General features: G+C 35.7%; 1 protein-coding gene across 4 annotated transcripts; it reads right to left on the reverse strand.

Annotated features, from left to right (window-relative positions):
* Positions 1–416: 416 nt before the first annotated feature.
* LOC146906030 (glucose-6-phosphate 1-dehydrogenase, cytoplasmic isoform) lies at positions 417–6,412 on the reverse strand. Of its 4 annotated transcripts, none has more exons than XM_085727584.1 (16): positions 6,342–6,412; positions 5,878–6,075; positions 5,469–5,554; positions 5,189–5,255; positions 4,893–5,079; positions 4,148–4,305; positions 3,995–4,063; positions 3,743–3,801; positions 3,471–3,507; positions 3,089–3,160; positions 2,663–2,810; positions 2,225–2,320; positions 1,797–1,867; positions 1,385–1,500; positions 854–899; positions 417–766 (listed from the first exon to the last, which is right to left on the reverse strand). In XM_085727584.1, the coding sequence occupies exons 2-16, from the start codon at positions 6,043–6,045 to the stop codon at positions 599–601; spliced, it is 1,548 nt and encodes a 515-aa protein (XP_085583710.1). In that variant the 5' UTR covers positions 6,046–6,075; positions 6,342–6,412; the 3' UTR covers positions 417–598. The 4 variants fall into 4 exon arrangements, with proteins under 4 accessions (XP_085583710.1, XP_085583711.1, XP_085583712.1 ...); XM_085727585.1 differs by having other exon boundaries at positions 5,878–6,078; XM_085727586.1 differs by having other exon boundaries at positions 6,185–6,412.
* Positions 6,413–11,463: the final 5,051 nt, after the last annotated feature.

Below are 11,463 nucleotides of genomic sequence, written 5' to 3' on the forward strand. Positions count from 1 at the left end.
TTTTATCTTATACAATATTTAGCGGACAAAATACTATTTTGATATTTTAGACTTGTACTTAGGAAAAAAGTTATGTTGTGATCAGTGAGGGACAAGAATTTCGGATTTTATCTTATCCTTTACCCTTGGTTTGTCCAGTCCCTACAACAGTTTTACAATTAAAGACACTACAACTGAATTTGTCATGTCCCTTGTATTTTAGCATATCAACTGCTATCATGTCTTTCCACTCTCAAAGCACCCAACTTTACTATTAATCTTGATGGTATTAGCACTTGGAGGCTCTCAAATGCCAACTTGGAGGTTTAGGGCATTTCTGGTAGTGGTATGGTTTTTCAAATTAAAGTCATCAATAAACTCTAAGGTTGTTGCAGCAATAGCAATTGGTTAACCAAAACTCTATCACATTCCATTCATAAAACAAAAAGATAAACAATTCCCATTTATTTTCATTCAGAACCAAATCTATTACACAAACTGTGTCAAACACGCGCTTAAATGCTTGATATACCCCAAAATGAGTTCACAAGTTTATTGCAGACTTATTTATAAGCTCCTGATAATCCTAATACTTGTGTTATTATTAAATTTGGTCACTCTATAAGGTAGGAGGAATCCATATATAACCATGTGTTTGAACATATCCAGCTTTTTCTAATAACTCATCTGCTTCTGCAGGACCTCTACTTCCCGGCTTGTAAGGAACCGGCTTCAACTCCCCTCTATCAATTTTGTGTAAAAGCGGTGTGAATATTTGCCATGATGCCTAACAAGAAACAAAAGAATATGGTCATTTAAAATGTTCACGAATCAAGACGTGGCAATAGTCTATGAAAAGATGTTATAAGCTTACCTTTAATTCGTCTCTGCGAACAAAATGTTGTTGATCACCTCTAATTCTGTAGAACATATTCCAATTCTCATTGTTACATTTCATTCAGATATATAAACTTATTTCTAAGTAATGCATGCAGTTCTAATTATTTCAAGTAAATTATCAATTTAATTAGGGTTACATAATTTAGTTCTAAAGTTAGAAAAATTCTAAAATGATTGCTGAAAATAAAAAAAATTATCGATCACATTAGTTCCTCGTGACAATTTTAGAGACTAGACTTCCCTTTCTAGATTGAGTAACAAGATCGATAATTTTCATTTTTCAGTGATCAATTTTGAAATTTAATGATTTCACAAACTAAATTGTCCAGCGCTTATAGTTTTTAAGACTAAAATTGGTGGGTGATTCACTCAATTATTCCATAGACTCAGTGGTAAACTTCTGCACATAAGCTCATGTTTATATATGGACTTGAGTTTATGATGGACCATATAAGTTTTTTTTAGCACTATAAGCCATAAATATGAATAAGGAAAAAGAATATACGTGTCAAGAATTAGACGCTCGTAAGCTTCTGGAATGGTTATCCCTTGATATCGTTGCCCATATGACAAGTCTAGTTCACTTTGAACTGCGGACATTTCCAGTCCAGGTTGCTTGACCTGCATGCAAGACAAGCATAAGACAAATATAATGTTTTCACATAATAATCACATATTAACTAACAATTTTTCTATTTATTTTTCAAAAAATACAAGAAAATGATTCCAAACAGTGTATTAGCGAATAAATATCCCGTATATGAAAATCAAACATCCTATACAGCAAAGTAATTTCATATTGCTACTTCAGATCATTAATAAATGCATACAACATATATACAACGCTATAAGAGGCAATCCGGTAAAACAAGTGGCATAGTTGTTCACATTATGGGTTATCAAAGCGATTGACATACCGTAAGCTTCATGTAAATAGCTTCTGAAGGTTGTAGGCGGATAACAAACTCATTTCTCCCTTGCTTTTTACCTAAAATTGTTAACATTAAGTTAATATTTTGAAGAGAACAGAGGTATATGTTATCAAGATAATATAGGGTAGCAAATATTTATGTTATGTTTTGGGGCATTCTTGCAGCCAAAATGCAGCACATCATCTCAAGGTTGTGATATCACAAACGTCTTTGATAAAATAACAACAAAAGTTTTTTCCCACTGGACAAATTCGTTAATATTCTATCGTTAATCTCCGGAACAAGTATATATCTATCTGACACCATTTATAATTTCAAGATTGATGTAGAGAACAGACAACAAAATATGCATAACAAAAGCATGATATAGAGAAAAAACCAATATTGCATAAGGTATAGCATATAGTTCGTACTCCTGAAAATATCACCAGGAACATCCTTGAATTGAACCCGAATCTCTGCCTTCCTAGAATTTAGGGCCTTCCCTGCTTTCACAATGAAAGGAACACCTGATGCAAAAAAGTAATTGGTCAAATGTAAAATAATGTATAGCAGAAAATGATGAGAAAAAAAGGCACTAGAATATTATGTAGCACCGACACTTCAGATTAAAGGTGTTTTCAATGTCCAACATGTATCAATGTCAGACACGAAATGACACTACAGGTGTAGTTCCATTCAATTTCTTATATTTTTCGAACTATTATCATTGTCAACATGTTAGTGTAGTGTCAGTGCTTCATAGCTAGAATAGAATGAATATGAACTACTTCACTTTCAAAATTGTTAAGCATAAAAAGAAGTTGAAGAACCATTTCTTCAAGAAGGAAATGCTGGGGATATTATCATACCTTCCCATCTTTCATTGTGTATCCGCAGAATAGTAGTTGCAAAAGTCGGGGTGTTTGAATCGTCCGGTACAGTTGGGTCATCTCTATAGCCTTCATATTGTCCAAGAACAACTTCATCATCTCTAATAGGGAGTACTGATTCAAGAACCTGCACATTTCAATGCAGCCCGAAAGCGTTATGACTTAAAGATGAAGGTCAAGACCTGTCTCAAAGCTAAGTAAAAATGAAGGCATAACATGAAAAGTTTCAAGGTATGAGTTGATAAAGTATCGCTCTTTGTTGAAATGCAAGATGCGTAGTCAAATATAAAAGTAGATCAAGAAGTAGGAACTGATATTGATTTCTTTGTGTCCATACACGAGACGCAGCACACAATGACATAAGAGAGTAATAACTTCCAGAAAATTGAAATGAAAAAGACTCACCTTCACTTTCTCATCTCGAATGTGCTCAGGCTTGAGAGAAACGGGTTTTTCCATAGCAATCAAGCAAAGAACCTGAGTTGGTGGAAAATATGCAACAGATTTGACATATTAGTCTGATAAGTGTCGGATGAACTATAAACCATCTGCATTGATAGGTTTATGTATTTGATCTTCGTTTAGTGGTAAAATGAAATTTAAGTGATAAAGTTTTAAAATATTCAGGAGACTGGAGGTTACCAGATGCATTATGATCTCACAAAATGGTCTCGTTAACATATTTATGTACTTTTTTTACAGAAACATATGTATGTAGTCGACAATACACAAATAATAACTATAATATCAAAACCAAATCTATTTCATTATAAAATCAAGGCCTTACCTGCAACAGATGGTTTTGAATGATATCTCGGATAATTCTGTCAAATAAAAAGAAATACATCAAATAAATTACGATTCGTATATCATAATAATAGATCATTACTGCTTTTTTAAAAATGAATTATTAAAAGTACGATCAACTAGTCTACTTTACAATTTAAGCAGAAAAAGTAAAATTGGTATAGAAAAACTTTTATTTTCTATACATTTCAGAACCTAAAATTAGAATTACTAGTGACTTGAGAACGTTGTTAAAACAAAACTAACACATACCCATATTGGTCAAAATATCCACCACGACCATCAGTTCCAAAATCCTCTCTAAATACTATCTGCCAGAAAATCAACACCAAAACCCAAGTTTAAATTTGTGGCATATCAACTTTGATAATGTGGTATCTAGGTTAGCCAAGGAAACAAAAGATGCTGACAGATATAATGGAATGAACTATAGATTATCAAATCTCATAAGTCTAAATAATATTAATCTGAGTTCACAAAATTTAGAATTCAAAAAATTCTCACCTGCACATTGTCAATGTGGTTGTGGTTCCAAAGAGGCAAGAAGAACCGATTTGCAAAACGAAGTACTAACTGCGAATATAAGTCGTATTAAGAAGGACTGAGTGGAATTCTTGAAGAAAAAAAGAAGTAAGCCCTTATATATAAATTTAGTACCATGTTTTGCACTAGTTCCTTTCCCAAATAGTGGTCAATACGATAAATCTGTGGTTCTTCAAATAACTCTCCAATCTGAGTACTGAGTTCTTCTGCAGATTCTAGATCCCTACCAAAGGGTTTCTCAACAACAACGCGTGTCCATCCACCAAGATCAGCTGATAGGATGAAACAAATCAATATTAGATTTCTGAATAATAATAAATAGGAACCATGAAAAGTAAAATAAATTAGCCAATGCTACGGTATTTCTTGTCACAAAAAGGTGCAGTATGTGTTGTTAGAAATGAGACCGTTGTGAAACTTGATGAAATAACATCTGATTTAATTCATGTCTATTTCACTAGATTTTTTTTCAGTAAAATAAACACCTATAATAAAAGGAAAAAAAGAGCTTTACGTGTATTCTGAAGATCAAAACCACAGCCTAGACTAATGTCGGGTAAAGCATTACCAATCTACATATGACTAACATAGATACAGACAACTGATGCGACACGTTGACACAGGTAATAATTTGAGAAAATGAAATAATTGAGTGTATTTATAGTGTCGGTGATAGACACCGAACACGCTTTCCATGTGAATATGTTGATGCTACATACATAGTTACCAACTACAACTGTTAAGTTACATCACACAGTTTCCAATTTTCCTGAGCCCTCCCTCCAGCAACACTACTAGGCCTTTTAAAGCATATGCAGCCATAAAAATAAATATAAAAACACAAATCATAACATCTTACATTTATTCATGCAACAAGTCTTGATCATCTTGCAAACGGATGGATACACTGAAGGAGGAAGTGCAAGATAGAAAAGCCTCCGAGATGAACCCTCTTTACTATTTTTCAAATATTCATGCTCTGAAATCTCTTTATCCAACAAGCGAAATCCGTCTTCAGAATCATAAGGGCCACTTACATATTTCACCTATAAGCAAGAGAAATGGTGACAGAATGATTATTTTGGCCCAATCAGAATTTACAAGACATCACAGAAATAGAACGTCAATAAATGGTGATAGACAGCTGGAGCTAACCAATTGTAAGAACTTCGATACATCATCTAACTGTTTAGGAGAAGCACCTTTCTCTGGAACAAGATAGCTGCATATCAAACCATAAGTTTTAGAATCACAAACAGTTCAAACATGTATTTACATGAACTGATAAGATTAACATAAAGCATATTATCGAACACTTTTGTGAAAGAAGCAGTGAGCAAAAATCATGATATGTTCACAAAGCAAACTTGTTTCGCTGAAAGAAGATCAAGATCCATGTACTATGATGCATAGTCAAAAATCATGATATTCTCACCTACGCAATTTGTTTCTCAATTCATCATCAGAGATCTTTGACCTTGCATAGCCAAAAATGTGAACTTCATCAGGTGGCAACAATTCCTGCAAATCAAAACGCTTAATGTTAGTTCATTAAGGGAAACAAACAACGAGTAGCATCTTCAACAAACAAAATGAATCAAGAAAACACACCTAATTATAAAAAACAATACTCCTCAACACCTATTATATATGAATAGAGTTAAAAAATAATCAGCTAAAGTCTAGCCAAGGATTGTTCCAGTCAGGATTCAAACTTGAGTTATCCCGAACGATTGGACTTTTTAATTGAAGTTCATTAACCACTTGAGTCGAACGGCTAATTGGTTACAACAAATTTTACATTACAAATTGATGAGCATGATAAAGAAAGATATAGTGTTGACCTGTTTATATAAGTGAAAAAGTGCAGGAAAAGTCTTCTTCTTGGCAAGATCACCAGAAGCACCAAGCACAACAATAGAGAGTGTGCCAGTTTCAAGTACCTCTCTAGCTACAGGAGATTCAGTACCTATGCTATCTCTTCTTTCAACATGCCATTCATTTGTTCCCATCTTCTTCTACTCTGATCTACTTAATTATATCTGCTAATCAAATCACAACATCATCAAATTATTTTATTCACAAAAATAAACAGGATCATAAGAATGTGGTGGAATTAGACAAACTATCATCATAAAAAAAATAAAGTACCCTTTTGGCATGAAGTGGTAAATCTAAACAAGAATACAATTACAAAGAAAAACAAAACAGCCTTTTTAATCATATCATCAATCATGTTTGAAAACTGATTAGGTTGCAAAGTACATGCAAATGAAGAGGTAGCAGAAAAGAGTAGTTGTGTGTGTACCTGGTTTGGTTTGGTTTGGTTTGAGAGTGAAGAAGAGTTAGTTTAAAGAATGAGGAAAAGTGGGTAGAGACAGACAGCTTCATTCACCAACTCCTTTCTTATTAGTCAATTGTTGTCATTTGTCAGCGATCTCATTTCTCACGTACTACTATTTCTTTCTTTCCAATTCCATAACACCATTTATTTGACTTTGACCTTCTTCATTCATTGAAATGGATTTCTTTCTCTTCTATTTCTTTTTGGGAATTATTTAATGTCTCTTTTTATATGTTTTCTAAATAAATAAATAAATGTATTAAAGCATTTCAAATTCACAAAATATTTGGGTTATGCTTTTTACTTTTCTATCTTTTTTCCTTAATCCTCATTTTCAACTTTAACGTAGTAAAGTCAAAAGGAAAAAAAATTAATGTAGAAAATGAGAAACAATGTGATTCAATCCATTTTTGTTTTTATTTTTTTTCAAGTACTTGAATGACGAAAAATTCTCTTTTTAAGAAGAATATGTACGGTGTTCAAGGTTCGAACACCGACCTCTGTATATATTATGCAATATCAATATCAATTGAATTAAACTCATAAGACTGTTCTTATTTATTTAAGGGGTGAAAAAGTTCATTCTTAAACATGGAGGCACCGACAAAAAAAAAATTGTCTAAACAGATGACTCTATTTTCTTAATTATTTTTCTTTACTAAAAAAATTGCGCTTTAGTACCTTAAAATTTTGTTAGGTATATATCCAACATATAATCATTTGATAATATGACTTTTTTATATTTAATTATTTTAAAATCAATTTAAATTTTAAATCAATTTTTCCTATAGCAGGTAACTAAAATCAAATTAAACTTTAAGTACTCATCGAGCTCAACCACTTAATTACCTTTGAGTTATGGTTTTATATTATAGTTAGGTGATTGGACCACTAAACTGATTTGAGTTAATACTTGTAGGAATTCTTTATGTTTAAAAAATATTATTTGAAAATCATCAAGGCAAGATGCTTTATTAGAACCCATAAAGAAAAAGAAAATCTTAAACAAATCAAATAATTTTGATGGTCAATTTAAAACAATTTTTTTAGGGAATTTATAAACAATTTTGTTCTACTATTTCATGGCTTAATAAATTATAGATAGTTTTGTCTAAAAAAAATTATCAATAGTATTCCTCTCAAATATTAGTGTCTAATAATAATTTTTTTTTGAAGAGACTAAAATGAATTATATTACCACATCAAAAAGGTCCCCCTAGCACAAGGTGTACCAGGGTGGAAACAACAAAGTCATGACAGTATTTACAGGCACAAAACAGCCACACAATTAAATAGAAATAACAATTAACCGATGCCCAAAATGGTGAATGGACTAAGCCACCAAGCATGATAATTGAGGGGAAGAAAATGGAATTTCTCCTTCAACCACATGAAAGCGAGCAACTTAATTCTATCAACCACCTGATGAATTGAGCTATCCTTGCCATTAAATAACCTGTTATTTCTTTCTTTCCAAATTTCCCACGTAGTTGCAAACCAAATAACCTGTAAAATTGCACCACGAGCCTTCACATTACCACCATCGAAAGAAAACTGATTAAAATGATCAACCACACCAAGAGGAAGGGCCGTTGAGAAGCCCAACCACCTTAATAAAAATTGCCAAACCAAACCGAACGTAGAACAGTGAAAAAACAAATGAGTGCTAGTTTCAACTGAATTACAACCAGCAACACACAACCGAGAGTCAAACGGAATCACACCACGACGAAGAAGATTATCCTTTGTAGGAAGCCTATCACGAAACAGACGCCACGCAAACAGCACAACCTTGAGGGGAACATGCTTATTCCAAAGAGTGTGCACCGCCACCGTAGGAACACCGATAGGATGCAAAGTTTGCACTTTATAAGCGCTTCTGACAGAAAAAACACGAGATGTTTCCAATTTCCAATGCCAAGTATCCGTAATATCAACCTGCAAAGACACACTTTGAAGTAATAATATTAGTTCCCCCACCACCTCATCCTCCCACGCAAAAAGCCTCCTCCTCCACGACCAATCCTGACCCTCCACCCCCCAACCTAACTGACACATATCAAACACAGACAAGTCCTGAAACAACGATAAATCAAATAATCTAGGAAACCTGTCACGAAGGGAGACTTCACCCAACCACACATCCGGCCAAAACAGAGTATTTTCCCCATTTCCTATAACACGACTGACATTATGACTAAACCACTCCTCCCTACAAAGACCATGGACATCACGCCACCACAAGGATGCATCACGCCCCCCACCCCTCAATCTACCCTCCTCCAAACCATACCTAGCTGTCAACACCTTAAACCACAAACTCTCCCTCTCCATCAACATCCGCCAACACCACTTACCTAGTAAAGCGGTATTAAACTCTCTAATTCTCCTTACCCCCAAACCACCAACCTCCTTACTCCTGCAAACAGAATTCCAATCCACCCAAGATATTTTCCTGTGGTCCTCACTCCCCCCCCCCCCCCCCCAAAAAAAACAATTTAAAATAGATTCAATAGAGGAGATTATACCTGCTGGAGCCTTGAAAAAAGAAAGCGCATAAATAGGCAGAGATGACAGGACAGACTTCAGTAAAACCAGACGGCCACCCAAGGATAAATGTTTAGAGTTCCAACTTGACAGTCTAGAGTTAATACAATGAAGTAGTGGTTCCCAAAAAGCCAAAGTCTCACATTACCCCCAATAGGTAACCCCAGATACACAAAAGGAACGAAGCCAACCTTACAACTCAATATCATGGCCGCTTCTGATAACCAGGAAGTCGCGACATTAACCCCCACCAACTGACTCTTAGAGAAATTCACCTTTAGGCCAGACAGATTTTCAAAAAGCACAAGAACCGCCCGCATAGCACGAATATTAGCCCAAGATTTCGTTCCCAAGATCAAAGTATCATCTGCGAACTGAAGATGAGAAACAACCACAGGTTCACTACTACCCACTGTGTATCCAGTAAATAAGTTATTATCTGACAATGAATTCATCAAAACATTGAAACCTTCTGCAGCTAAAAGAAACAAGAAAGGAGAAAGAGGGTCACCCTGCCTTAACCCCCTTCCCAAAGGAAACTCATCCGTCGGAGATCCATTAACCAAAACAGAAGCTGTGGCCGACCCAACACATTCTTTAATCCACTTCCTCCACAGAGTCGAAAAACCCATCTTCAACATCACCTCTTGTAAATAACCTCAATCAATAGAGTCATAAGCCTTCTCAAAATCAACTTTGAATAGTAACAACTCCTTCTTGCATCTACGGGCTTCATCCACAATCTCATTTGCCACCAAAATCCCATCTAAGATCTGCCTCCCCTTAATAAAAGCGGATTGAGAGTCCGAAACTACTGAACCAATCACCACCCGAAGTCTATTAGCAAGCACTTTCGCTAGAATTTTATACAAGCTTCCAACTAAGGAAATTGGACGGAAATCGTTGAGCCTTTGAGGACTATCGACCTTAGGGATAAGAGCTATGAAGGTACTATTTATCCCCTTGGCCAAACGCCCGTTCCTATGAAACTCTTGAAGAAAACGCATCAGATCATCCTTTAACAAGTCCCAAATTTTTTTAATAAAACCAAAAGAGATACCATCAGGGCCCGGACTTTTGAAACTATCACAATCCCACACTGCCGCCTTCACCACTTCCACAGAGAACGGTTTAATTAAACCGACCCCCTCCCTAGGAATTAAAACCCGAAAATTCAAAGCCTCCATAGTGGGGCGCTCGACATTGACTCCCTGAAAATGAGTTGAAAAGTGAGAAAAAACAGCACCGCGCACATTGTCGACGCCTTCAACCATCACACCATTCACCAAGAAAAAAGGGATAACATTTCTACGTTTTCTAGTAGACATAATACCATGAAAAAATTTAGAATTAGCATCCCCTTCACGGAGCCATTGCATCCTTGACCGTTGCCAAGAAATACTATTGTTCGACCGGACTAAAGAAAATAACTCTTCCGTAAAGTCATGAAGATCCTCAACCTCAGCTTCAAGTAAAATTTCTGACTCTCCTTTTAAATCCAGATTAGAAATTCTATCTTTCAAAGACAAAATTTTAGCAGGCAAATTCTGAGAATGAGTCTGATGCCACTCCCGCAATGCCAATTTAATTAATTTGAACTTCTCTTTCAGCACAAAACCACCCCAACCTTCAACCTGAAAAGAATTCCATTTATCACGGACAAAGCTATTGTAACCGGCAAAATTCTCCCAACACTTTAACATCCGCAACGGTCTCGGCCCCCAATTCTCTTCATCAACGGAAAGAACTAAAGGACAGTGATCAGACAATCCTCGAGCCGAAGCCAATTGAAAACAACCAGGCCAAGTCAAACACCAACTTTCAGATAAAAGAACACGATCAATACGACTCATCGACCTCCCATCCCCACGAAACCAGGTAAAACGACGGCCACGGAGAGGAAGGTCAATCAAGGAGTTTCCGACAATAAACTGATTAAAAAGGGCGCTACCTGCTTGACTGACTGCATTTCCTACACTGCGACGTTCCTCAACACAACGAACAACATTAAAGTCTCCACAAATGCAAACATTCTGATCAGCTACTGACAACAATTTATTAGAAATATTAATCCAGATGGCCTGTTGACGAGTAGCATCGCAAGGTGCATAAACATTAAACACAACAAACCGTTCCCCCGTTTTCACAAAACAACCCACTATCACCAAAACATGCTCAAAGGACATAGACGACCACACCACCACTTCCATACTATCCCACAAAGTAACTAAACCACCCGACGCACCTGTTGAAGGTTGAAAAGAGAAATCGACATCAACACCACCCCATAAAGACTGACTCAGCTGAACATCTATATTTGCTAACTTAGTCTCTTGAATACACATAATCAAAGGTTTTTGCTCCCTCACCAATTGACAAACCTCCCTCCTTTTCTCGAAACCGCCTAAACCCCGGACATTCCAAGAAATTATCTTTATTTAGACACACACACCACACCAACTCCCTCACCCCACCACCAAACTCACGGCCTAAACCCCATTCCCTCCATTCTCGGAATTTTTTCTTCCCGCTCCTGACA

This window comes from Medicago sativa, chromosome 7, assembly GCF_051527215.1.
Source record: "Medicago sativa cultivar Bolivia chromosome 7, Bolivia_mono, whole genome shotgun sequence".
Classification (NCBI taxonomy): Eukaryota; Viridiplantae; Streptophyta; class Magnoliopsida; order Fabales; family Fabaceae; genus Medicago; species Medicago sativa.

What these genes read in the sequence shown, in the direction of transcription:
- LOC146906030 (XM_085727584.1), bottom strand. Translation starts at nt 6,045, where the DNA reads ATGGGAACAAATGAATGGCATGTTGAAAGAAGAGATAGCATAGGTACT. An exon ending in GACTTGTTGCATGAATAAAT is followed by an intron (nt 4,306 to 4,892) that starts GTAAGATGTTAT and finishes TCATCCTATCAG; the next exon opens with CTGATCTTGGTGGATGGACA. An exon ending in ACCACATTGACAATGTGCAG is followed by an intron (nt 3,802 to 3,994) that starts GTGAGAATTTTT and finishes ATTTTCTGGCAG; the next exon opens with ATAGTATTTAGAGAGGATTT.